Raw genomic sequence first — 27,386 nt, forward strand, 5'->3', positions numbered from 1 at the left:
TGTTACGTTTGATCTCTATGGTATTACGGGACGGTGGGCCTGTTGTGTTATTCCGTACATACCATCCAACACGATCATTGCGTTCTGAGGGCCAAATGTTGCTTGAAATTCCGCCACTGAAATCTGTGACCCATTTGACTTTTCGGTGCTCCATGATATCGATCCAGGGTGCTTCTGTGTGGAATGCGTTGCCTGTTGAGGTTAGAGGAACTTCCACTAGGAAATATGTGAAGACAATTTAGTTTAAGCCAGCTTTTCCTTGAAAGTCATTCTTTTTTTCATTTAATGATTGTTTCTGTTGTTTTTGCGATTGTATGTTCTGATTTTTATTCTGTATGTTTCATTGTTCCCCGCGCAGAGTTGCAGGATGCTGCGGGTAATGCATTTTAAAATAAAAATAAGTGAAAAAGGCAGCTAATAAATTCACAGCAATAAATAAATGATGATAAATCATGCTTTCTTGTGTTGAGATTTTATATTTAGAACGGAACTGAAAATGTCTTCTGTGATTGCTGACTGCTTTCTAAAGTATGGTGATTTGTAACAATTGAAATATGTATGTTTTATTTAACATTTTATAAACCGTATGGGTAATATACAGTTTATAAATTTTTAAATAAATAAATATAAAAGACGTACCTGAGAGACATTATTATATCAGGGGTTCTCAACCCAATCCAGTCGGGTTTTCAGGATGCCCCACAAAGAATTTGCATGCCCTGCCTCCTTTGTATGCAAATTTGTCTCACGCATATTCATTGAAGACCCGACTGGATTGAAAGCCCCTGTATTATGTTGATGGGCTGGGTCAGGGGCTTTGATGTCATGGGGCCTGGTGTGACATTGGCCACTCCTGATTCGCTGGTGAGGGCCTATGACATCACTGGGTCCCTGATTTAGGACATGGTGGTGGAAACTGAGAGTGGGACAGAGTTGGTCCACTGTTGATCCTGCTGTTGGGTACTTTCTGAGCCACATAAGTTAAAGGAGATTAAGGTTGTTTTTTGTCTTTAAGGGGCTTCTAGGAGCTGCAGGCCCAATTGGCTACCCAGGGCCTCGTGGAGTGAAGGTAGGTGTGCCTCTGCTTATGTTAGCCCCTACTACAAACTGCTACACTGGTTACCAATGGAGGCGCAAATAATGTTCAAGTTCTCTTGCTTATGCTTTAAACTGGTGTGGGGAAGGGCCCCTACCTATCTCTTACCACATTTTGAGCTACACATTCCCAGTAGGACAACCAGAAACTCCAATCTTTTGGCCTACCCAAGGATCACTGATTGCAAATACAGGTCCTTTATGGACAGAACTTTGAAGTCTCAAGCTAGCAAACAGCAGACCTGGCCTAGGCGACTCCATCAACAGAACTAGGCTGACCTACGTCGCATTTCGGAAAGATTTATCTCCTAATCAGTTACCAGTTCTAAACGATTAACTCCATGCTGATAACTTGAAAAATACGTGTACTGTACTAACTGTATTGTATCGTATTGTATTTTACTAATTGTAATCTGTAATTCACTGACTGTCCAGCTCTCTTCACTTTGAACCACCTAGAAGTCATAAGATTATGGTGGTATAGAAGAAATAAAGTTATTATTATTATTATTATTATATCTCAAAATGATAATACAAATATCCAGCACTTCCCTTCTCATCTACCTCACGCCACCTGTCCAAGGCTGCTGTCTTTTGAACTGGGGAAGGTGCGTGGGGCGGGGGGGGGGAGTCCCTATGATATCTATTTCACCACACAGTCATGTCTCCTTATCTGGCCCTGTTTAGAGTTACCAGATTTGTTGAAGAAAAAGAGGACGTAAGGCCCAACCCGCCCCCACACAAACCTTGTCTTTTCTCCTTCCCTGAGTACGGACCACGTTTGGAACGCCTCCGAGCATGCGTGGATGCGCTACATGTATACATCCATGTCACATCCATGTATACATCCATGTATACATCCATGTATACATCCATGTCACATCCATGTATGCTCGGAGTCCCGCCAGACATGGCCTTGAGCTCGGGGCCTTCCAAAACCTGGACAAAGTGCTGGGTTTTGAAAATGCATCTGTCACCCGCACAGTCCCCTAAAAAGAGGACATGTCCGGGTTTTCTTGGATGGCCATTGACCCATAGCCCAATTCTAGCATTTCCCTCTCTCCTTTCTAAGTGACACAGCCCGAGACCTTCAGCTTCTGACTTCGGTGTTTCCTCATTTCTCCTTCCCCTCCCCCCATCCCCCACAGGGCACCTATGGAGTGAGAGGTCTGAAGGGGAGCAAAGGAGAGAAGGTAAGAGACGGAGGATGTTGCACCAGTGCTTCAGGCAGAGCTGCCAAGGAGGTGAGATTTTTCAGGAGGAGGTTTAGGGCAGCTTCTCTTAGCTCTTCTCATTGGCTCTCATCAGGGACTCATTGTACATGTCCAACTTCTCCAAACTCCTCCTACTGGCTGATGTACCCATCCCACCTCATTGGCCTACTCTATGCTGTTCCTCAGGGGTGGTGGGAATAAAAACATGCTGACCCTGATGAACTCACTTGTTGCAGGGTGAAGATGGTTTTTCAGGATTTAAAGGCGACATGGGCGCAAAAGGAGACAGGGTAAGTCCCGCACTGGAGCCTTCCTCTCCCCCTGACCGTCTGAGTAAAGATACCAGCAGAGAAAGGGCTTCTCCAGCATCAGCTGCATCCCTGTGGCTTCATGTCTCATCGCAGGGTTAAAACCACCAGGTTCCCTATCGCCATTTATCCTGACATGACCTTCAGCAAGGTCATTTAACCTCCCCCGTCTGAGCACTTGACCTAACCTCCCTTTGCTCTCATGTTCTGTGTAAGCTCTCTGGGCCAGGGGTATTGTTACCGGATGAATTATCTTGTTCGGAGCTCTGCCTGCCCCTCTTATGCAGTCAGCTCCTGCAGTGAGAAAGCCCAGAGCATAGCTCAGGCTGTTTCCTTTCTTTTCCTGAGCTGTGTGTCTCAGACTGGTAGGGATAATTGCTATAAAAAGTTTCCTAAAGTTCTGTATGCTGGAGTGAAGAGTATATATATATATATATATATATATAAAAGAAAGACATTCCTGTTTTCCATTAACCAGGTGAACATGCCCTGGCCCCAGTGGCATAGTAAGGGGAGGAAAGGAGCACCACTGCTGTGCCAACATGGGAGCATGTGAAGGGGCAGAACTTCCTTTGGCAGCGAGAGGCTACCCGAGGCCTTAACTTTTCTCCCCTCTTGTTCTCAGGGTGACCTCGGTCCCTTGGGCCCCCGGGGAGAAGATGGACCAGAAGGACTGAAGGGACAAGCTGGCCTCGTGGGGGAAAGTGGAGGCTCAGGCCTGCCAGGAGAGAAGGTATGAAGAATATTATTAGGTGTGGGGCTAGTGTATCTGCTTTCAGATTTAGCACATAGGAAAATAAATTTATAAATGGTAACATAGTAGATGACGGCAGATAAAGACCTGCCCAACAGTCACATTTATTTATGAGGCAATGTTAAACCAACATCCAGTAATTATTCATTTGACCTGCTAAGTTCCACTGTTAGAAGTTGTTCCCCTCTCCCCTGAGATAGGCAAGACCTGTGCTCCGCACTATAAGAATGTAGTTTAAAAAAAAAAAGTGCTTTCTTGCTCCTGATCCTTATTGCCACACACGGACACAGGCCATAAAAGTCTGCCCAGCATTGACCACAGTGTCCCACCACTGGAATCACCATCTAAGATAACTCCAGCCTATCCCAATCCGTCTTGCTACATACTGGACCCAGATCGTAGAATGACTTGGTGGAACTCGGAAAGCACATGCGGGATATCTCCAAGTAGCCCCCTCTGGGTTTCCTCTGATCTTTTTCACTTCTTCCTGTCAGGGCAAGCTTGGACTTCCTGGTCTCCCTGGACACCCTGGCCGTCAGGGTCCCAAGGTGAGTAAAACAGGGCCCGAGAGGTAGGAAAGGGAGGCAATCCCTCCCCCCCAAAAAAAGAAACTTGACCCTGGGCATTTCACTGATGTAGGTAATGGGAACAAGGGGACTTTGTGAAAAGGAGGAGGGGTGCAGCTGAAGGTAACACATGATGAGAAAAGCAGAAGAAAATAATTTTGGAGATAGGGATTGGGGGGGGGGGAGAGGGAGGTGGTGCTACAAGATGTCTCATTGGAACAGGTGAATAATATCACTGAGGCAGAAGACGCCTGGCCCTGATGGTGACCCCTCAGCTGTGACAGTCTGTGATCCAGCACTGGCCCTATTCAGGGTCAGCAGTATGCAATAGATAGTGGAGAAAGGAAAATATTGTACCTGCTTCAGTGTTTTGCAAGGAATCGGGGTACAATGTGAGAAGGTTGGAGGAGAGGTGAATGTGGGAGGGAGACTTTGGGCAACTTAAAGCAGATATGTCAAGTTACCCAAGTCTAAGCTGGAGGTTTGGGCTAGTCCTGGATTTTTGACCACCCTACCCTGGTGCATTATGGGACTTGCAGCACTGATTTCAGTGGGCAGGATCACGTACTACAAAACCCACACTGCTTTGGGATGTAAGTTCAAAACCAGAACTGGCCAAAAAGTCTTCAGTCAATTGGGTAACTTGGACATTTTTATTAAAGGCTATAAAGAGAAAGCTGTCCTACCTGGGAGTAGCTGGTGTGTATATGTGTTATGAATTTATGGAAGTGTCGCTGTCCTGTTCATCACTAACTCAGGGTGTGCCTTCTCCCCCACAGGGTTCTTCTGGATTTTCAGGTGCCTCAGGTCTTATTGGAGAGAAAGGTCGACGGGTGAGTTCTCCAGACACAGCTAGATTGAGGGGCATGGCTCAAAAACAAATATAGGGGCCGATATTGACTGGGAGACTTTTAGCTGCATGTAGCTGGATAGCACTGCTGAAAATTCAGGGACACCGTCATAATACTATCCAGTTACTGTTGGGGTGGTTTGGGTAGGGTTACCATATGGCTCCAGAAAAAGGAGGGTGGATTGAGACATCCAAGTTGTACTTCCACTAAAAGCAATGGAAGTAAGGAGGACGGATCGAGACATCTGGGTTTTACTTCCACCAAAAGCAATGGAAGTAAGGAGGACGGATCGAGACATCCGGGTTTTACTTCCACCAAAAGCAATGGAAGTAAGGAGGACGGATCGAGACATCCGGGTTTTACTTCCACTAAAAGCAATGGAAGTAAGGAGGACGGATCGAGAAATCTGGGTTTTACTTCCACCAAAAGCAATGGAAGTAAAACCCAGAGGTCTCAATACATCCTCCTGTTTCTGGAGCCATATGGTAACCCTAGGTTTGGAGGCAGAGATACGACAGACTCGGAAGTTGGGCACCACCGATATTCCATGTTGATAAATTCTGGCAGCCAGGCAAAACCCAAATATTCTGTACCTGTGCTCATATTAAGCCTGACAGTGAATATTCAAGCCAAATTCTGCCCATGGTGGTCCGTGCCTTAAAAATCATTGACCACTGTGAGCTGAATAGCGGACCCATAGACTTGGTTTTTAATGTGTGTTTCTTCCCCAGGGACGAGCTGGACCCCCTGGTGAAGAAGGACAGCGAGGGCCCTTGGTGAGTATGGTTTCCTCTCCCTGATCCAGGCCAGATTTTATGGAGTAACAAGTCCCCAGAGGCCATGTGAGTAAAACCAGGGCTAGCCTGGATCCATTTGGGCCATCTGGTTACTACGGTTGCTGTCATTCATTTCTTATGCTCATGTTTCCCCTAGGGGTCTCAAGGAGAGAGAGGGCAGAGAGGTCCCACGGGGAAACCTGGACCCAAGGTAAGTTTGTGCCTGGGGTGCTCAGGAGGAAGTTTTGCTCTTGTGTGCGTTTAGATATTGGATTCTGGTTTTATTCTTAATCACGGTTGCCTTTGTGTATGTGCTTTCTGACAATGTGTGGAGCAAACAAGGTGCTAGGAATTTTTAGAATAGGGATGGTTAACAAGACTAAGAATGTTATAATGCCTCTGTATTGCTCCATGGTGTGACCACACCTCAAATATTGCGTTCAATTCTGGTCACCGTATCTCAAAAAAGATATAGCAGCACTAGAAAAGCTTAAAAAAAGAGTGACTAAGATGATAAAGGAGATGGAACAGCTAGCTCTTGTACGAGGAAAGACTAAAGAGGTCAGGGCTCTTCGCCTGAGTGGAGTAGAATGGGTACAAGTGGATCAATTTTTCACTCCACCAAAAATGACAAAGACTAGGGGACACTTGATGAAGTTAGAGGGAAATAGATTTAAAACCAAAAGAAGGAAATATTTTTTCACTCAGAGAATAGTTAAGCTCTGGAACGCGTTGCCAGAGGATGTGGTAAGAGTGGATAGCGTAGCTGGTTTTAAGAAAGGTGTGGACAAATTCCTGGAGGAAAAGTCCATAGTCTGTTATTGAGACAGACCTGGGGGAAGCCACTGCTTGCCCTGGATCGGTAGCATGGAATGTTGCTACTCTTTGGGGTTCCAGAATCTTGCTTAATCTTTGAGATTCTGGAATGTTGCCACTATTTAGGTTTTTGCCAAGTACTAGTGACCTGGATTGGCCTCCGTGAAGATGGGATACTGGGCTAGATGGACCATTGGTCTGATGTTTTTATGTATAAGTCATTTGTCTTATGTTTTTATGTATAAGTCATTTGAAAAAAAAGTCAGGGTTCAGGGCTAAATTGTGGGGAGTCTGCCCCCTCCCCATGCATGTGAGTTTAGAACTGGCATTCTTTCTCTGGTTTTCCCCCTTTTACATGCAGGGAAAGAAGTGCAGTTTTTACAGAACTCTGGTTTAGTCATGCCAAATCTCTGAGGAAAAAAAAAAATCACCATTTAATGAGAAGAATGAGTAAAATTCCTGTACTTTAGCGAAGCCCATGGGTGGTTTCTGGCTTTCTGCCCTTACGAGTGTAGAATTTGTCCTCTTCCAGGGGGATTCTGGCCATGATGGTACTCCAGGAGCCAACGGAGAGAAGGTGAGTCCCAAGATGGGCAGGTGATGACCTGATCTTGCATGATTAAATGGACCCTGCCTGGAGCCTGAAACCCATCTCTGTTCTTTACATTACAGGGACCCCCAGGGCCTCAGGGGCCAAATGGATTTCAGGGACCTAAAGGGCCATCGGTAAGAACTAAATCAATGTATTCCACGAGCTGTGTGAGCAGGGGGAGTTCAAGGAGCTCACATTATATCAGGGTCCTCTCTCTCTATTAGGCATCAATAGGGTTGCCGAGACCCGCTCATCGCCGCCCCATTATGCCCCAGTCCTGGCCTTAGTCCCACCCCCGCTACTTGCTCTGATCGGGCAGGAGGGCATTAACGCGATGAGCATGTGATGCCATTGGGTGCCCTCTTACCCGCCACAATTTTGGGGGAAGCTTTTCAAAAATACGGACAAAGTCATCCGGACTCCCAGATATGTCCTCAAAAGGTAATCCGGACCTCTGGTAACCCTAGGCATGAAACTCTCTGTTAGCTGAAGTAGGACTAGCTCAGACGGGAGTCAGGACCAAGCGTTGACCCAGGGCAGCAACTTCTGGGGGGAGGGGGGTTGAAGAGGAGGTACCCTTGAATCAAACTTAGAAAGCCACCTGCTTTTTTTATAGGATGGTTGTACGATGATCACGATTATTGAGTTTAGTTGTCAAAATCTTGGGATAGGGGGTGGGGATGGTAGTGTACGACTGAAGGTTTGCTCGCTGGCTCTGAGCTGAAGCGTTTTGAAGGGATGTTCTGCAGAGGATGCGCCAAATCTTTCAAGTATTCTCCCTAGATCTATCCATCTAGAAACATTCATCTATTTGAAAGAAAAGCATGTGGAGAGCAGCCTTGCTCTGATGGTCTGGGGAGGAAGTTGTCATGAGCGTGTTTCCTCTCGCTCCTCCTTTCCTCCTCTTTCATTTTTAGAATTGTAAATAACTTTGAATTTGCAACAATTGTGGTATAGAGAGATTGTCTTTCTCCTCTCACCCAACCTCCTCATTGTCTCTCTCTCTCATTCTGTTTCTCCCCACCACGGGATTTTGGGTACAGTTTTAGTCCTCTCCTGACTCCTACTGGCCTCTCTTCTGTGTCTATAGCATGTTGCTTTGGGACAAACGGGGGAGCAAGATTTTAACAAAATCTGAGGCGTGTCATTTCAAATGCCGATTATTAGTGTGGCATGGTGTCGACCTTTTACTCTCCTCTTTCCTAGGGATCGGCGGGCAAAGATGGCCTGCCAGGGCACCCAGGGCAACGAGGAGAACCAGTGAGTATCGTCAACCTTCATGGCTGAGGGGACTTTTGATCCCATGCTCCTGCTTTTGCTTTCATGTATCCTGAGAGAGATGAACACCTATAAGAACAATCCAGTCACCCTAAGCTCATCCTGTTCTGCTAGTCTGGCTATTGAATGCACTTCTCTCTCTTTCCTCCTTGTCCCTTGGCCAGGATACCCCTCTAGCTTGCTTGGCTCCAATTAAAAGTGGCTGAGACGTCTAGACAAGAGGAGTTGACCAACAATCTTGGAGGACCACAAACCCATGAGCTTTTCAGGATATCTCTTTTCATGAGAGATATTTGCATGTGCTGCCTCCACTGTATGCAAACGCACGTCATGCGTATTCACTAGAGGTATCCTGAAGACATGACTGATTTGTGGCCTTCCGGAACTAGGCATGACATCTGCTCCTCACAGTCTGCACCTGAAGGGATCCTGGTGGAGGTGGTAGAGGCAAAATGTATCTGAATTCAAGAAACCTTGGGATATATACAGTGGATCTCTAAGGCAGAAGAAGGGATAGTAGATGGCATGGTTAGGTAGAGTAGATAGGCCATATTGTCTTTATCTGCCTTCATTTTTCTCTTTTTATATAAGGGTTGGATCCATTGCAGGGCTGTCTGTGTAAAGAAACCAAAACACAGGTTGCTTAGTAAAGGATTCCACACAAGGAAATGGGGATCAGGCTCCCAGATGTTAAATAGCACTTATTTCTTAAGCTGGTTCTAGAGGACCCCCCCCCCCCCCTAGCCAATCTGGATTTCAGGATATCTACAATGAATATACATGGAAATCTCTCTCATACATATTTGTTATGGAGAAACCTGCTGTATGACAAAGGCCCAGACAACTTAGGGAAGTGGGAGAGGCTGGACCTTCTTCATCATTCGATTACGGTGACCCCAAGGAAGGGCAGAATGGCATTCCCTCAGCTACGACTCTTGAGGAGTCATCATCTGAGCTCATGTTTCCAGTGGTAGAAATCTTTATGCCTCTAATGTTTCTGCCTTTTTTAGGGGTTCCAAGGCAAAACAGGCCTCCCAGGACCCGCTGGTGTCATTGGTCCACAGGTGAGTGAGGGAGCTTTCAGCTGCCCTTTGAAGTTGGGGGAGGGGAGGTATAGCAATACACTTCTGAGTTGTTTTTGTATCTGTGTTGCAGGGCAAATCAGGGGAGAGTGGCCCCATGGGTGAAAGGGGTCACCCAGGTTCTCCAGGGTCTCCCGGAGAACAAGGTCTGCCCGGTGCTACTGGCATGGAAGGAGCCAAGGTAATGACGGTCTCACTCACTGGCAGAGCGGACAGTGCGATGCCACCCCTCCCACTTAGACTGATGCTGGGGGGGAGGGAAGGGTTGGAACTGAGCCTTCTGAACAGATTTTTGATTTTTCTTGCTCTAGGGTGACATCGGTCCTGCTGGGATTCCTGGGCAGAGTGGAACGCCAGGGCTACGGGGCTTCCAGGGCACAAGGGGGGCTCAGGGTGAAGTGGTGAGTTCTGTGGCCCTCTGGGTCCTAATATCCCTCCTCCTGATCAAAGCTTTTTTGGAGGGGATTCTGGATTTACCAGTGGCACTAAGCATGAGAAGCAGAGGAGACTCCGAAGAGTAGGAGAGTACCAAGAGAACACGAGGTACCAAGTACCACGAGGCCAGCTTGCCTGTTAAAAGGAAGTGGTTAAGAACCAGGGAAGCCATGACATCAGGGGCATACTTAGTGTTATTATTGACGGTCTCTAGCCTGAGTCCAAGCAGCAATTCTGATCTCCTAGTGTTTCCTGCACCCTCAACAGCTCCGTTCTGTGTCATCCTTGAGCTTGCCATGTACATTGAGTAGAGAGGGGAGCTGCTGAGATCCTCATCATTAACTGTGTAACTGTTCTTCTTCCCTGCAGGGCCCGAGCGGGTTGAAAGGCGGAGAAGGCCCAGTGGGTCCTCCCGGGCCCAATGTAAGTGAGAGAGACTCATGCAAGCTACCTTAACAGCCTACATGCCGTCCAACCAATAAAATTCAAGTGTTACTCTCTGTGTGTGTGTAAGGGGAAAGCTGTGTAGGGGACAATAACTTCATTTGGAAAATGAATACCTTAAATTAAATTCCTGAGTCGCCGTTTATTAAGATGTGGATGCATTTTGAAGTGTTACTGTGGTTTGTATCTGCAGTAGGTGTGCGCTGGTTTATGTTTTCAGTGTATTAATGTGGTACTGGGGAGAAATGTTGACCTCTGTTACTATCTCGTGACCTTGCTCTGTTTCAGGGGTCTCCTGGGGAACGTGGACCCTCAGGTGCTGCTGGAGGGATCGGCCTGCCAGGCCGGGCTGGAAGTCAGGGCCCACCTGGGCCAACTGGAGAAAAGGGGTCTCCTGTATGTAAGCAGCTCAGAAAGCAACCATATTGGGTTACTTGAGTTTGTGTCTGTCTGCCTATTCATTGCTTGTGCTGTACCTGTCCTGTGGTCAGCCAGTGTGTGTGTGGCTGTCCTGTCCTGTGTGTGCTGTACTTGTCCTGTGGTCAGCCACACTGTGTATAGCTTCTTGTCAATAATCCCTGTCCTGGTATTAAGTAAAAGTGATCTCAGCAGTCCCCTGCTGTCCCATCGCCTTATTTTCAGTAGCAAAGTTGAGTGCCTTGAGCAGTGTGACTCTTAAGTCGGTCATTAATTGCCATCACCTGTAATTTTTCACATTGCAGGGTGAGAAAGGTCCCTCAGGCCCCTCTGGGCAGGATGGAATACAGGGTAATGTGGGATTACCTGGAGCTGCAGGACCTGCAGGTTCGTCTGGAGAGGACGGAGACAAGGTGAGCACTGAGGAGAAGGTACAAGCCCTATCAGAGCATGACCCTGTCTCTCCCCCCCTTCCTTTCCCCCCCCGGGGCCTGGTGAGCTGAACACCCTGTCACTTAGAATATAAAAACATAGGAGTTGCCATATTGGGCCAGACCAAAGGTCCATCAAGTCCAATATCCTGTGGCCAATCCAGGTCGCAAATACTTGGCAAGAGCCCAAATTGTAAAACAGATTTTATACTGCTGATCCTAGGAATAAGTAGTGGATTTCCCTGAGTCCATCTTAACAATAGCTTATGAACTTTTCTTGTAGGAAATTATCCAAACCTTTTTCTAAGCCCCATTAAGCTAACTGCTTTTACCACATTCTCTGTTGATAAATTTCAGTTTAATTAATGTTGAGTGAAGAAATATTTTCTCCAATTTGTTTTGAATTTACTACTTAGTAGCTCCACAACTTTGGGATGGTAACTTAAAATTTGGGCTTGATTCTGAATAATAGACAATGGCTCTGGGACCTTGAGGTGAATCACTTTATCCTCCTGGGCTTCGGTTCTAATCCCTGTATGAGATCCTGCTTTTGTCTTCTAGTCCTAAATGTTCCTTTTCTTTCCTCCACTGACCTCCGGCAGCTGATGTAGTGCACCCAAGAATCAGCCACTGGGTTCTTCACCCTAGGGGTGAGTCTGCCCCCTCTAATCTCCAGGTCTGCTCTTTGCTGGGCACCATTTTAATAGGCCCATACTCCTCTGGAGCCCCTTAGTTTTGCAAATATCTTCACCACCTGTGTCTTTTGAAGTCTAGAGGGCATCAAAGAGTGGTTGGGAGGGAGCTGAAATATCAGCTTACAATAACAGTGCTGAAGGGGTAACATGCTAACATGGTACACCAGAGGAAAGAAGAGAAAACCCCCTCTTAAACTTGGGATCTAGCTAGGTGCTTGGGACCTAGGTTGGCCACTATTGGAAACAGGATACTGGGCTTGATGGACCTTCAGTCTGTCCCACTAAGGCAGGGGTGTCCAACCTGTGGCCCGAAGGCCGCATGCGGCCCTGTGAAGTATTTTGTGTGGCCCTGGTCGAGGGCGATGCAGTGTTTTCCTCTGCTGCCCCCGGGTGTTTACCATCTTGCCAGCTGCAGCGTTTGAAAGTTTGTGCGGCCCCCAGAAGCTTTTTTTTCGGCCAATGCGGCCCAGTGAAACCAAAAGGTTGGACACCCCTGCACTAAGGCAACTCTTATGCTTGTAGGTAAGCCAAGTAAAGGACAATGAAGCCATTGTGACATCACTGCTGAAATTGGCTCTTAGGCACTGGTGGAATGAGGCATTATGACATCACAATCTCAGCACTGGAATGTTGCTACTCTTTGGGTTTCTGCCAGGTTCTTGGGCCCTGGATTGGCCACTGTTGGAAACAGGATACTGGGCTTGATGGACCTTCGATCTGTCCCAGTATGGGAACTCTTATGTGAGCCAAGTAAAGGACAATGAAGCCATTGTGACATCACTGCTGAAATTGGCTCTTAGGCACTGGTGGAATGAGGCATTATGACATCACAATCTCAGCACTGGAATGTTGCTACTCTTTGGGTTTCTGCCAGGTTCTTGGGCCCTGGATTGGCCACTGTTGGAAACAGGATACTGGGCTTGATGGACCTTCGATCTGTCCCAGTATGGGAACTCTTATGTGAGCCAAGTAAAGGACAATGAAGCCATTGTGACATCACTGCTGAGGTTGGCTCTTAGGCATTGGTGGAATGAGGCATTATGACATCACAATCTCAGCACTGGAATGTTGCTACTCTTTGGGTTTCTGCCAGGTTCTTGGGCCCTGGATTGGCCACTGTTGGAAACAGGATACTGGGCTTGATGGACCTTCGATCTGTCTTATGTTCTTATGTGAGCCAAGTAAAGGACAATGAAGCCATTGTGACAACACTGCTGAGGTTGGCTCTTAGGCATTGGTGGAATGAGGCATTATGACATCACAGTCTCAGCTCTGGAGTGTTGCTACTCTTTGGGTTTCTGCCAGGTACTTGGGACCTGGGTTGGCCACTGTTGGAAACAGGATACTGGGCTCGATGGATCTTCTGTCTGTCCCAGTACAGCAACTCTTATGTTCTTATATGTTGGTGCACCTTTGGCTGGGCATAAACCTCCCCAGGGCACCTTGCTTGACACCCCTGCTTATGATGACCAGGCAAATGAGCCAATGTTTATGGTGAGTGTTTACTACAAATAATTGCAGCCACGCACTTCAGTGAGTTCTTCACCGTCTGCTCTGATTTGTCACCTTTTTCTTGCAAACCCCTCCCTTGACTGCCGTACTAGTCACCTTGAGGATGGAAGAGGGTAGAAATGAGATTTTTACACTGGCAGGTGGAGCTGGGGTGGGGGAGAGAGTGCTTCTGGTTTACTGCTAACATGTCTGTCCTCTCCTTTTTTACAGGGCGAGATGGGTGGACCAGGACAGAAGGGAAGCAAAGGAGACAAGGGAGAAGCGGTTAGTGTGAAGCAGTCCTTCCATCCTTTCTCTCTCCTGTCCCCCTCTGTTCTTCTCTCCATTACTCTCCACGTCCCAGGTTCGTCCTTGTTGTTTTGTTCACACGAGCCCTCGCCACCCCTCTGTCAGTCACCAGACAACTGGCTGTCCTGTCTGGCAGCTCCAGCTGGAATTAATTCTTCAGAAGAGGACCCCGCTTCTTTCCCCCTCCTCTGCTGATCCCTTTCTCTCTTCTCATGCAGGGTCCCCCAGGTCCAATTGGAATCCAAGGGCCCATTGGACATCATGGAACACCAGTAAGTGGTGGATTACGGTTCCCCTGTCTTCTGAGAAGTTTTATCACTGGTTACCCAGAGAAAGGTTGGATGGGTACAAGTGTGGTTCCGGCCTTAGTCTCTCCATTGCTCTGGCCCCCTTTCATCTAGTGGGGTAACTTGTGAATGAACAGTGGTCAACTTACTACATCCACCTCTGTGTGAATCCAGTCATCTTTTTGGGCTAGCTTTGGTGAGTCCGGCCCACATTCACCGAGGAAGACACATGGACCATGTTTATGATTTATAGTTTATTCAGATTTGTCAACTTACCTTTTTTAAATAAACTAATTCAAGGCGATGTACAATAATCTTGGGGATCCTTTCCTGAGACATCTCTGACATGACCAGTGGAGGACGTACCCAGGAATAAGGTGTCCCAGATCCTGCGAGTTCTCAGCAGCCTTGGTTTTGGGATGCTGCAAAACTCTTCCATCCAATCCCCTGTTTGAAGATGGTTGTGGTTCTTGGCCTCACAAACTCCTGTAGCACTTTTGTCTTTTGTTCGTGTATGGACTGGTAGACATCCTAGAAGCAGCCTTTGGCAATCTTGTTAGAACTAGTGGAAGCCAATCATAAAGACCCTGCCCCGGGTGAAATCCCATTGGGAATCTGTGGCTGGCTCAACAAATTCATGCAACACAAAGGGGGATTCTATAACTTGATGCCAAAATTAGAACTAGGTACCATTCTGTTAGGTTGTGCCGAAAAGCTGTTATGTGTAACCTCAAGTGGGGGGGGGGGGTATGTGGGCAGAGCCTGGGAAGTCTATGGGCGTATCTTCAACTTGCATACATAACATATTGAATAGGCTCTTTGAGTCATGCACTTTCTATTTAATGCCTACCATTGATCTAACGTAAATGGTTTTGCCAAAATTTAGGTGTTCCAATTCAGGCCTACCCTGGTGTCCCTATAAAGGCATCTTGGTGCACAGATACTTTAATATGATTGGCGATTTAGCATGTTACATTGGTGAGCCTAAATACCTAGGCCTGGCATGGTGAAAAGATGCCTTTTGCCACTCAGTGGCCTTGATTTGGGGCCAGGGAGAGACACTGACTGTTGGTTCTTATACCCCAGGGTCAGGATGGAGAGCCGGGCCGCCGTGGACAGCAAGGGATGTATGGGCAGAAGGGTGACGAGGGGACGCGTGGATTCCCTGGCTTATCCGGGCCTGTTGGGCTTCAGGTATGTGGCACAGTCTGAGAGTGAGGTTTGAATGCATGCTGGGGGCCAGAGAGCGGCCTGGAGAGTGACCATGTGAGTTATCCCAGCATGGGACAGTCCATTTCCAGCACTGAGTGGAGGCAGTGCTCCATTTATAAGATTCCTTGCTTTGACAGGGAAGGAAGGAGATTCAGGGATCCGTGTATACCTCCAAACTTTTTCACTGGCATCAGACACTGGGACTGTATCTGGCCAGCTCTGATGTTTCAGGTTCCACAGTTGTTGAGGGGGGAGGGACAGGGGTTCATTCTAATTAGGGGGTTCCCAACAGCTTGGTTTTGTCCACACAGGAGAGAGTGCCCAGGGGGAGAGTTGTCTCCTGTGCAGACCATGTGTGTGGGTACTAGTGAGCACATATACTGTTAACAAGAATTGGGGGAAGGGGTGGATTTCACACTCTAGACCGGTGTATCACAAACTGTGTGCTGTGGCATACTAGTGTGCCTCCTGAGATTTCATGTGTACCGCGACACACTGGGGAGGAGGAGAGGCACCGGCACTGGATGACTTTCTACGGGACGTGCCTCTCGTGGCATCAGCTGGTGGCAGCACCTCTCCTCTCTGGCCCTCTTCCCTTTTGTGTGCCATGGCTCGACAAAATTTGCAGGACACTGCTCTAGACCAACATCTGGAACTTTAAGATGTCAACAGATGTTGGCCACTCTGTCATCTTCCCCCAAATAGGCTGATCAGGACCTTGCTAACACCCACACATTTTCCAGGGAGAGAGTAACTTGTGCTGTGTTTTACAGGGAATGCCCGGCCCACCTGGAGAGAAAGGGGAAAGCGGAAATGTGGGACCCATGGTATGACCTTAAGACCTCTCTCTTTTAACTCAAAACTGTTTATTGTAGAAAGAAAACAAATGCGAAAGGTAATTTTGAAGTGATGGTATGGAGGTTATGGAAACCCTTTCATATGCTGAAAGATTAGAGAAACTGGGGCTCTTTTCCCTGGAGAAGCGGAGACTTAGGGGGGACATGATAGAGACTTACAAGATCATGAAGGGCATAGAGAAAGTAGAGAGGGACAGATTCTTCAAACTTTTGAAAACTACAAGAACGAGAGGACATTCGGAAAAATTGAGAGGGAACAGATTCAGAACCAATGCTAGGAAATAGGAAGTTGTTCTTCACCCAGAGGGTGGTGGACACCTGGAATGAGCTTCCAGAGGGTGTGATACGACAAAATACGCTACTGGGTTTCAAGAAGGGATTGGATGATTTCCTGAAGGAAAAGGGGATAGAGAGGTATAGATAGAGGATTACTATACAGGTCCTGGACCTGATGGGCTGCCGTGTGAGCGGACTGCTGGGCATGATGGACCTCTGGTCTGACCCAGCAGAGGCACTGCTTATGTTCTTATGATAAAAATATTTGCGGGGCAGAAAAATGCCAGGGGAGATTTCAGCAAAATGCAGTGGTAGAGAATACTGGAGATGGCTCTGTCAAAATGCAGGGAGTTCAGAAGAAAGTCTATCAAAATACAGAACATATGGAACTTCATTTTTTGGTAAGGATCAGAGCCAAATTAAAGGGTAGCCAAGTAGGCATGTGCCTTGGGCCTGAAGAGTTCAGGGGGCTCGGTGCACTGCCTGCTCCGATGACATCAGCATACCTACCTCCAGGCCTGGCTCCAGATGTCAAAGTAACCTTCTCCTTTCTCCTTCATTATTCAGTGCAGCGAACTCGCAGTCTTCAAAAGGCTGTGGGCAGTGGTTCCCACACGCTGTCTGTGGCTGACCTGGAAGCCTTTCCTCTGTCACTGGGATTTTTCTTCAGAGGGAAGGCTTCTGGGTCAGCCACCAGCAGCGTGTAGGAACCGCTGCCTTTTGAAGACTGCAAGTTCGGCTGCACTGAGTAATGAAGAAGGAAGGAGGAGTTACTTGGACATCTGGAGCCAGGCCTGGAGGTACAATCTCGGGGGAGGGAGGGCCAGGGGGCTTTGGGTACTTGGGTGCCTAGGGCCCACCAAAGAATTAATCTTGCCCTGGTAAGGAGTAACCACCTTGTTTTCGGAGCAGGGTCAGCCCTACTACTAGGTAAATAGGAAGTCATCCAGGGTGTCGGAATTTGGTGAATGGCAAGAGAGTAGGTGTAGGCAGCTGGGTGAAGCAGCCTGGCTGACTGGAAGTCCCTAGGCCCCACCAGCCGAAGAGAGAGAAGATTCAACTGCACAGAGGTAGCCTATTCTAGGTTCCTCAACACTTCTTGCTCCTTAAGGCCAGCACTGCGAGCACATTCATAATGTGTGATCACAGGGGCAGGATTTCCCAATGAGGATCTTACAATATACAACATTTGTATCTGAAAGTGGTGGTCATGAGACACAGTGCCATCATGAAAGAAGGAAAGACATTGGGGAGCTGCTGGAAATACTCTGATTGAGCCAGCCCGAGTCAGAAAGGACAGAGGCCTGGTGGTGGCAGGATGAGAGGGCTAGGGGTTAGCAGGGGAGGGATGGAAGGAGGTGGGATGCAGCTGCAGATCTGCAATAGCATCCAGTCACTTGTCCCAAGTTTGAAGGGACGGGCAAAGCCAGACCTGATTCTTACCTTCTCCATCCCACTGCATGCTGGGAGTTGTAGTTTCTGGAAAGACTCGGCAGTTTTCAGTGGGGGATGATGCCATGATTTCTCATTGTGTCATCTTTTTCATCCTTACTATAGGGTCCAACCGGTGCTCAAGGCCCCAGGGGTCCTCAGGGACCGAGTGGTGGTGATGTAAGTAATTCAGTTAAAGTTTTGGGGATCTCCTGACCCAACAATATTGGGGATAAGGGGATATGGACCTGACTGGGATTTTTTGGATCTGATTTTTGTCCTTTGGGACAAGCCCAGCTTTAATGCCAAGTGGGTAGATTTTGAAAAATACTACTCCCCTCCCCCTTGCCATAAACCAGTAATGGTGTTTAGACTATTGCTACAGTGGAGAGGGTATCACTTGTCCAGCATGGTATCACCATCTCTCCATCCTAATTAATCCCATTTAGTCTGTCCTGGGGGCCCCATCTGCTCTTGTGATAGTGGTGAGGACAATGTTCTTCCAATTGTAACTCTTTCACGATTGGTGGTGGAGGTGGGAGGGGAGATGATTCCTTTTTATCCTTTGCTTCTCCCTAAACCAGTCAAGATGATAACCTGACCTCACTTCTGTTTCTGCAGGGCCCTCTGGGAATGCCTGGAGGTCTTGGACAGCCAGGTGCTGTTGGAGACAAGGTGTGTAATTCCTTATGCTGACGTTTTCAGCAGCCCCTTCCCTGGTCTTGTCATTTTGCCCCTGAATATTCCCTGCTGTTATGTTTCAGGGGGAGCCAGGTGAGGCTGGAGATCCCGGGGACCCAGGAGAGCCAGGCAAGAGCGTAAGTATCTGAGATAAGGCTCTTCACCACCTCCGAAGGGAAATAAACATCAAGCCATCTGTGTATCCCAGGCAGGCAACCCACATTCAGAAAGACAGCTTGTTCCCCCAGATCCTCTTATCTGCACTCACTCACCACAGCTCACAGTTTCATGTGGTTGACATTCTGTAGACTGAAAAGGTACTGTGTTTCCCTGAAAATAAGCCTACCCCGAACATAAGCCCTAGCATGATTTTCGGGGTAGGTCCTAATATAAGCCCTACCCCCAAAATAAGCCCTAGTTATATAGACCCCCTGAAGCCCCGACACTCCCCGACTCCATCCCTCCTGCCAATAGTTCTGCCTGATTCACCAGCGACAGCACTTTCTCCCCCTACATGCAGCAGCTTCCCTCCCCTCTCACCCATCCCCTTGCACAGCATCTTTCCATCCATTCCCCCCCCCCCGCACAGCAGAACCCCGCCTACCCTCCCACCGCGAGACCAACATAACCATACCTCCGCTCCCTTCAGCATTGGCGGCAGCACTCTGAACAGGCTGCTTTGCTGCCTTCCCCCTGCCACATTAAGAAATCTTTGCCTCATCTGTTATTGCATACCTCAATGATGCAACATGCGATTTTGCATTTCAAAAGATCCTTTTTAAAGATGGCCACCTGATGCTTCGCTTCCTCCACCCCAGTTGAAATTCCACTGTTCCTATAGCACTATGAAACACAAGTCCCTACTGGCTAAAGGTTAAGGAAGAGATGGCATATTGGTGATGTAATGCCCCAGCGCCATCAGTCAAGTTATATCTAAGTGCTCTTTGGATAGCATACAGGGCACTGTACGAAAGAACTGAGCACAAGGAAGCCTAGGGTGACTTTTCAGCCAAATTTAGGACCTTATCAGCTAAAAGGTTGCTTTTCTTATGATTGCAATCAATTTTTTTCAACTTCAGTTGCCAGCTAAATACTTTTCCCCAACCTATGTCTGTGTCCACCCCATTGAAAACAGGCTTTAAATTTAGATGCTTGGTGCTATTGAGTTTTAAGAGTCTGATTTGAGGGTCTAGCGCTTATGAAAACTGACCTGTAAGTGCCCTGCTACAGGCCATGAGAGGACATGTGTTGACTTTGCAAAGTGCTTTTTCATTGATCTTTCAAGGGCATGAAAGGGGATGCTGGGGAGAAAGGAGACTCGGGGCTCTCTGGAGCTGCTGGTGCACCTGGAAAGAGAGGCACCCCAGGAGAGGATGGAGCCAAAGGAAACCAAGTAAGCCAATTAGAGAACATGTCTGCTTAATACAATCCGTGTATCCTTAATGCTGCCGAACTAACATTTCCGCCAGGTGTTCAACAAACAAAACTGCTGGGGATTTTCCCTATCTGCCATTCCAGTTTTGGCCCCGTATTTAAAGATTTTACACTTCATTTGAGAGCAGGAAAGAGAGTTGGACCCACCCCCACCTCCTCCTATTAAAAACAGTCTCCCTCTTCTCCAGAAACGGAGTCCTGCGGTGGCTTTTCTGGAAGATCTAAGGTGCTCACACCAATCAAACACTGCTATCTTCTCTTTTCAGGGTCCCATTGGATTCACCGGTGATCCAGGGTCTCCAGGAGAACCAGGTATACCTGTAAGTATTGTTGTTCAAAGCCTTAAAACACTTTATATAGGAGGGAGGCCAACTTCTACGATTCACAGTCAGATAAGGTCTGTAAAATACTGAATGGAGTGAATCGCTTGTTTTCTCTGTCCAAAAATACAAAGATTAGGGGTCATGCCATGAAGCTACTAAGTAGTAAATTTAAAACAAATGGAGAACATATTTGTTTGCTCAGGGCTGGATCCTGCAAACTATGCCAGTATTGATGGCTGCCTAAAAAAACGGCAGCTACCTCAAACACAGGCACCGGAAATGTTGGCCAGGGTTTTTGAGGCCTACTTATCTGGCATCTATGTTTGACGTGATCACATCTACGGAGGCACCTAAGGTCGTTTCCAGCATTAGCATTCTAAGGTGCCCCCGTAAACGTGACCTAGGTACTGGTTTTGTAGGTGCCTCTAGGCGCCTACATTTTTTTGGTTTAAAACCATTTTAAAATTGTTTTTAAATGGCTTTGCCACTTAAGTTAGGTGCTGGTAGGGTTGCCTACCAGTGCTTAACTTAAGGTGTCATATATACTTTTTATATTTTTTGCTATGTAAAATTTTCCACATTCTTTTTATAATTTTATGTATTTCTCTATTTACTGATTTTGAATTGCTGTTTTATAAAACTTGTGCTGTTTGTATCTTATTCAATTGTTGTGAACCGCTTAGAACTCTCGGGTATTGCGGTATATAAAAATACCGGTAAATGTATTATTATTATTAATATGGTAAAAGCAGTTAGCTTAGAAGGGTTTAAAAAAAGGTTTAGATACTTTCCTACAAGAAAAGTCCATAGGCCATTATTAAGATGGACTTGGGGAAATCCACTGCTTATTCCTAGGAGAGGGTGAACAACCTGTCCTTATCTACTAAGTCTATCCCTTTCAGTACCTTGAATGTTTCGATCATGTCCCCTTTCAATCTGCTCTGTTCGAAGCAGAAGAGGCCCAGTTTCTCTAATCTTTCGCTGCACGGAAGCCCCTCCAACCCCTTAACCATCTTAGTTGCTCTTCTCTGAACCCTTTCGAGTAGTACCGTGTCCTTCTTCATGTATGGCGACCAGTGCTGGACGTAGTACTCCAGGTGAGGGCGCACCATGGCCTGGTACATGATAACCTTCTCTGATCTGTTCCTGATCCCCTTCTTTATCATTCCTAGCATTCTGTTTGCCCTTTTTGCTGCCGCCGCACATTGCATGGACAGCTTCATCGAGAACTCCCAAGTCCCTTTCCTGGGAGGTCTCTCCAAGTACCGCCCCGGACATCCTCTCCCTCTGCCTCTCTCTATAGCTGCTTTTCTCCTGCTCTTTCCTGCTCATGTGACCATGTAGCATGATTTTTAATCATGCCCCTCACCTAACAAAGCTGGTTGACTTCTCTGACTCATCATAGCCATTCATCCCTTCCAATTGAGATAGGACGCCTACTTGTTGTCTGGCTTGATCCTCTCTCCTCACTTTCTCCACCATCATGGACTCTCTGGCCTTTTGGAATTCTAATGCTGTTTTTCACTTCCCCTCACCTGTGCTGGGAGATGTTCCACTCATCTGCTGTACTTTTCTGTTAATAAATATCTGCTTATATAACAAATGAGTCTGCTAGCCTCCAGATGAGATGAATCATAGTTATAATAACATATATCCTATCAGTGCTGCTGCAAACTTCCAGCCATTCATTAGGAAGGTTATCTGGATTCAGAAGAATTTACCCAGATAAAGTTATTTGAATATCTTTTAGGACAGCTACTTTTCTCATCAGAGATATCAGGTAACTTCAGCTGATCAGCGCTGAATATTCAGAAGGTGGGGGAGGAGGGGGGAAGAGGGTCAAAGTGATTGGTAGGTACTTTGTCATCAGGGTGCATTTTAATTTGAGTTGCTGTCCTTATTTTTCAAAACTTTCAATAAAATTTCAAGATAAAAAAAAAGAGTTGCAATGAACAGGTCTCATGCACATCAGTAGATGTCCACGTTATAAGGTTTTTTTTTTTTTGGTGGGGGGGCAGGAAGGGTGGGAGAGTTTGCAGAGAACTTCACTCCAAGATCAGAGACTCCGTTTCTGTTGGAAAGCAATAATCATAGCTGAAATGGATAACTGTTGATTTTTAGATTTCTTTTTCTCACTGTTTATTTTCCACGTTTTCCAGGGTGTTGATGGAGAACCGGGACCAAAGGGAGACCTCGGAGAACCTGGGAACCCTGTAAGTTTTGATGCATCTAAGTGGGCACTTTAATTGCAAAAGTTATAAATGTTATCAAGGGTTTGGAAGTGGTTCAGTCAGCTGCAAAGGGCCACATCGACCTCCAGATGTTTAGGAGTGAAATTTATCATCCTACCTCCTCCTCCCTTAGGCCCATGTCACAACCACAGGTATTAATAGATCAGAAGAAGAAAGCTATGCTTTGTTTCTCCATTTCCAAGTGCATGTCAGAAGGAACGAGCTTAAACAGATCTGGCTTAGGTCCTTGCTGGGGGTTGGTTGCCTCCTCAGTCTGGCATGATAGAGAAAGCCATGCTTCTGCAGTAAGGATGATGCCAGAACTAGAAAAGGTTCAAAGAAGAGCGACCCAGATGGTAAAGGGGATGGAACTCCTCTTGTATGAGGAAAGCCTAAAACGGTTGGGGCTCTTCAGCATGGAAAAGAGACGGCTGAGGGGAGATAGGATTGAAGTCTACAAAATCCTGAGTGGAGTAGAACGGGTACAAGTGGATCGATTTTTCGCTCCTCAAAAATGACAAAGACTAGGGGACACTCCATGAAGTTACAGGGAAATACTTCTAAAACCAATAGGAGGGAATTTTTTTTTCACTCAGGGAATAGTTAAGCTCTGGAACGCGTTATAAGAGGATGTGGTAAGAATGGTTAACATAGCTGATTTTAAGAAAGGTTTGGACAAGTTCCTAGAAGAAAATTCCATAGTCTGTTGTTGAGAAAGACATGGGGGAAGCCACTTCTTGCCCTGGATTGGTAGCATGGAGTCTTGCTACTGGGGATTCCACATGAAATGTTGCTCCTATTTGGGGGTTCCGGATTCTTGCTACTCTGAGATTCTGCATGGAATCTTGATACTCTTTGGGTTGTTGCCGGGTACTAGTGACGTGGATTGGCCACCATGAGGACGGGCTACTGAGCTAGATGGACCATTGGTTTGACCCAGTAAGGCTATTATGTTTTTTTCCTTGCAGGGTCCACCTGGTGCTTCAGGAGAAGCTGGTCCTAATGGTGCCCCTGGGAAGAGGGTGAGTAATCAACCACTACCTGGATTATGGTTGTCCCTGGCTGTTGGTTGTATTCAAGCAGTGAATGTTTTCTCTTAGTTCATCTTACGGGAAAGCTGCCATGAGAGCTGTGGGATTGTGGTGCATTCTAGACACTCTGTCCTCTTCATCTCTGAAGTATGAGGTCTGCCATTTACTCCAAAACATCACTGTGTGTTTCATGTTTCTTGCAGGGACCTGTCGGCCCTGCAGGGCGACCAGGAAAGCAAGGAGAGAAAGGTGCAAAGGTGAGTCATTGATTTGTCTGCACTGGGATCCAGTCCCACACTTGGAGCCAGTTCTGAAGTGAAGTTTGGGGTAGCTATGCTCTTCCTCCTGCCCCCACCCCAACCTTTTAGGAAGTTTTGTGCAGTCTGGTTCCCTCATCTCTGCAGTCACTCTCCAGCCCAGATGTTCTGGCTACTGTATTATGGATCTGGAGCTCCTGGTGGGATTGAGTGGATCTCTTCAATTCACTTAAAGATCACAATTGCTCCTGTGTTTTTCTTAGGGTGAAACTGGAACCAGTGGACTCCCGGGTATTACGGGGCCCACTGGTGCCCAAGGACCTCCCGGCAAAGCTGGATCAGAAGGCCTGGCTGGTATTCCTGGACCTGTTGTAAGTCTACCTGCTGAGGGTGTCTCTTATTTTTCTGTCCAGAAGTTTTTTCCTGTTCTACTGGAACTTACGATCAATCAGAATGTCTCCCATCTACCTTCCCCTTTCACTAATTAATCTTCCCCCTCTAACCCTACTATTGTAGTGAGGGCCCTCTGAGACAGATAACCAGATAGCAGACCTATTAATACATGAGAGCTTCATCAGTTGCGGGGTGTCTTTGATTTACGGTAGTTAAACGGTCTCTCACAGATGGGGAGGTTAAGGAGACACTGACAACCACCCCTATCCTTTGAGCTCTGTCCCTGGTCCTGATCCATTTTGAGGACCAGAAGCCAGGTTTCAGGGATATCGGACCCAGAGTTCCTGTGGAGCATCGCTGGCTGAGCCGTCCCAGGGTGCAGCTTTGTCTAACCACGGGTGATGACCAGTTGAGGTTGAGGTAGAGAGCGGATGGCAGGCTGGACCTTCGCTGGCAATTGTTTTGAGTGGGGATGTGGTTGGTGTATCTCCCTGTACCTCCGTACTAATCCCTGGCTCTGCTGCTCACACCTTGTGTGTGGCATTAGGCTGGGGGTCTTATGAGTTTAATTGTCTTACAGTTGCTCGAAACAGTTGTTTCAGTCCTAGAATTACCTCATTGACTTGTAGTCTTGTTTTTCTTAAGGAATGCAATGAGGTAAGCCCAGGACCTGTCGGATGAATCTGAACTGAATTGGAAACTATAATTAGTGTGTCATCCAATTACTGAACCCTTTGTATAACGCTAATGTGTGGAGCTGAGATGGACCAAAGTGTAATTTCTCTATGGTTTGCTTGTTTACTGGTCACTACGTGTAATGTGGTATTTGCATATTTCTTTAGGGTGAACAAGGACTGACGGGGCCTCCTGGACTGGCTGGGCCACCGGGCCCCATGGTGAGTTTCCCTTCACCCCCTTCCTAGATCTGCACTGTTGGTTGTTGAAGGGAGGGAGTGAACACCCAGCTGGCCAATCAAAATTCAGAATTCCAGTCCAACCATTCTAGATTGTACTCATCATCTATTTAATATGACCACCTTCAAAATATTAGATTAGCATGTGGCAGTAAATCTAATACTTCATGGAATTGAGAGATCATTAACCGGTTTGTCTTGCAGAATAACATTACCTTCTCATACTCTTATTTTTCAGGGACCTCCAGGGCTGCCTGGGCTGAAGGGAGATTCAGGGTTCAAGGGAGACAAAGTGAGTACCACCAGAACATCTCAACACATCCTAAATTCGTAGAAAAACTGGACAGGCAATGCCTCTAAGATAGGAAGGCTCAGGGGATGGGCACAGGGATGAAGAGCCTGTCACCTCTAGGACTGGAGGGTTTGGGGGTTGGACACAGGGATACAGAGCCTGTCACCTCTAGGACTGGAGGGTTTGGGGGATGGACACAGGGATACAGAGCCTGTCACCTCTAGGACTGGCCAAGCTTGAGAACTGAATCTTTTTCTGCCTATAGATTTGGTCCCAGTAATACAGGGTTGAGTCACTTTGGTTTGATAAGCAGGGAATCAGCTGATGGTCTCTTCCTTCACATGAACGAAGATCCCACAAGGAAAGCTTAGATGTGAGGCTTATCTAACTACATAACATTCGTGGCTTGGGAGACTTGTTGGGTTGTTTTGGTCAATCTCATGTTCTTCTCTCTCAGTTCACACTGCATTCCCTAAGTTCATGTTTATGCCTCTTGCTCTGTCCATTTCTTCTAGGGTCATGTGGGGCTAATCGGTCTCATCGGACCTCCAGGAGAGCATGGAGAAAAAGGGGACAGAGGCCTTGCTGGAAGCCAGGGGCTTTTAGGAGCTAAGGGTGACCCCGTAAGTGTATAGACTACTGCTATGTGTCCCCAGGACCTGTCTAGTAAACTATAGTCTACTTGATTAGCGCAAAGAAGCTTTGAGAAATGAGAAAAAATAAATCAAGTTGACATATGGAGAAGTTTAAGAGAAACACTTAACACATACACCACTGAGAAACACTGGAATATATGAACAGGTTTTACCCATGGCATGATAGAAGATGTAATTCCTTGATTTCTTAGAGAGAACAGGCCTACAACTCCCAGGCTGCAGTGGGGCAGACAAAGCCTACAATGGCTTGTTCCTCATACTCTGGAGCTCACTAGCAGCATTGAAATTGAGGTCATGTCCACACCCAGCCTGACGTCTTGGTAGAATGTTTCCAAACCCTCAAGCTCACGTCAGTGTTCACTGTGAGACCCAGTAGGAAACTACCACAAAGGGCAAGAGCCCCTCCCACATCCTTCATAGATTAGATTAGCTCATTGCTTTTGCCGTCATGGGCCTAAAGAAATGTCCATCTTTCTTTTCAATCAGGGTTTCACCGGGCCAGCAGGCCCTCAAGGGCCACCAGGCACTCCAGGTCTTACAGTAAGTAGCATCTCTGTGGTTCTCTTTTCTGTAGCTTCCCTCTGATCTCACTGAATTCCCAGTGCCTCTGCCTCGGACTTGGTCATTAGGGGATGTGCACGGACAATAGTTTTGGTTTATATTTTCGGTTTTAAACTTTTTTTTCTACTGATTGTCAGAACAGTTTTCAAGTTTGCTTCGCAGATTCATTATAATAACATTTTTGTTGGGGTGTGAAATTATTTTAATTGTACTAATTTGTAGGTTAATGTGGCAAAGGTGAAACAAATACGGGCTGATGAACACCCATCTGTAGTGGTCCTCTGCTTTCTTTTAATGCTCTGTGTATTATCTTCTCTCTCCAAATGAGAGACAATTGTGGGGCTCAATGTCAATGAATTTTGAAAAGGAAGTTTAATTTATTATTTTTGTCTATCATTTCTTCCTAACAGGGACCACTGGGCCAGAAAGGTTCAAAAGGGACAACAGTGAGTGCCCTCTCCTTCCTTATTAAATCCATCCTATTACTTCTCTTAACTCAAGGTTCTACATCCTGTTGCCCTCCTTCCTCTCACATGTAGGCCTTGTTTCCTGTTCAGGGCCTTCTTGCACTGTATGCCCAACACAAGCTTGCTACGTCTAATGCCTCCTCAGACTCTGAACCTTCTCTGCTCACCTCCGACCCGCTTTACTTTTCCTCTGCTGTCCTCAACCTGGGGTTCTTGAACACTGTTGTTCGTTCCCCCTCTGCAGACGTAATTTCAGAAGTCTCCGTATGGGTTTATCAGCTCTTCCGTGACCACTCCTGCGTCTGCTCCCTACCCTTCTCTGTATGCATCAGAGATTTCCCCTGGCCAGTTGTACCTAAGTGACCCTTTACCTAGCCATTGGGCCTTTTGATTGTCTGCAAAACAAAGTGGCAGGAGCAACCATATGCCCTGGTTGTTTTGGGTAGAAAGCTCCCTGTTGTGTTGACCTGGTTTCCCAACCCCTTCCCATTCTTCTTTTATGTGTCCTACCTTAATCCAGCCACAATAT

The 27,386-nt window shown here is 46.9% G+C and overlaps 1 protein-coding gene across 4 annotated transcripts in view; it reads left to right on the forward strand.

The window, feature by feature from the left end:
• The window catches only part of COL5A3 (collagen type V alpha 3 chain), a 93,719-nt gene that overhangs the window by 57,360 nt on the left and 8,973 nt on the right, over positions 1-27,386 (forward strand). For all 4 annotated transcript variants that reach the window (XM_033924511.1, XM_033924512.1, XM_033924514.1 and 1 more), the window contains 35 exons: positions 1,016-1,069; positions 2,244-2,288; positions 2,546-2,599; positions 3,243-3,350; positions 3,866-3,919; positions 4,717-4,770; positions 5,520-5,564; positions 5,722-5,775; positions 6,913-6,957; positions 7,053-7,106; positions 8,179-8,232; positions 9,261-9,314; positions 9,406-9,513; positions 9,644-9,733; positions 10,137-10,190; positions 10,500-10,607; positions 10,934-11,041; positions 13,477-13,530; positions 13,773-13,826; positions 14,928-15,035; positions 15,827-15,880; positions 17,744-17,797; positions 18,239-18,292; positions 18,382-18,435; positions 19,584-19,691; positions 19,999-20,052; positions 22,215-22,268; positions 23,255-23,308; positions 23,521-23,574; positions 23,838-23,945; positions 24,810-24,863; positions 25,120-25,173; positions 25,689-25,796; positions 26,316-26,369; positions 26,801-26,836. In XM_033924511.1, coding sequence (XP_033780402.1) covers positions 1,016-1,069; positions 2,244-2,288; positions 2,546-2,599; positions 3,243-3,350; positions 3,866-3,919; positions 4,717-4,770; positions 5,520-5,564; positions 5,722-5,775; positions 6,913-6,957; positions 7,053-7,106; positions 8,179-8,232; positions 9,261-9,314; positions 9,406-9,513; positions 9,644-9,733; positions 10,137-10,190; positions 10,500-10,607; positions 10,934-11,041; positions 13,477-13,530; positions 13,773-13,826; positions 14,928-15,035; positions 15,827-15,880; positions 17,744-17,797; positions 18,239-18,292; positions 18,382-18,435; positions 19,584-19,691; positions 19,999-20,052; positions 22,215-22,268; positions 23,255-23,308; positions 23,521-23,574; positions 23,838-23,945; positions 24,810-24,863; positions 25,120-25,173; positions 25,689-25,796; positions 26,316-26,369; positions 26,801-26,836 — 2,313 coding nt within the window. The remainder of the gene's footprint in view (positions 1-1,015; positions 1,070-2,243; positions 2,289-2,545; positions 2,600-3,242; positions 3,351-3,865; positions 3,920-4,716; positions 4,771-5,519; positions 5,565-5,721; positions 5,776-6,912; positions 6,958-7,052; positions 7,107-8,178; positions 8,233-9,260; positions 9,315-9,405; positions 9,514-9,643; positions 9,734-10,136; positions 10,191-10,499; positions 10,608-10,933; positions 11,042-13,476; positions 13,531-13,772; positions 13,827-14,927; positions 15,036-15,826; positions 15,881-17,743; positions 17,798-18,238; positions 18,293-18,381; positions 18,436-19,583; positions 19,692-19,998; positions 20,053-22,214; positions 22,269-23,254; positions 23,309-23,520; positions 23,575-23,837; positions 23,946-24,809; positions 24,864-25,119; positions 25,174-25,688; positions 25,797-26,315; positions 26,370-26,800; positions 26,837-27,386) is intronic.

This window comes from Geotrypetes seraphini, chromosome 16 (genome assembly GCF_902459505.1).
Source record: "Geotrypetes seraphini chromosome 16, aGeoSer1.1, whole genome shotgun sequence".
NCBI classification, from domain to species: domain Eukaryota; kingdom Metazoa; phylum Chordata; class Amphibia; order Gymnophiona; family Dermophiidae; genus Geotrypetes; species Geotrypetes seraphini.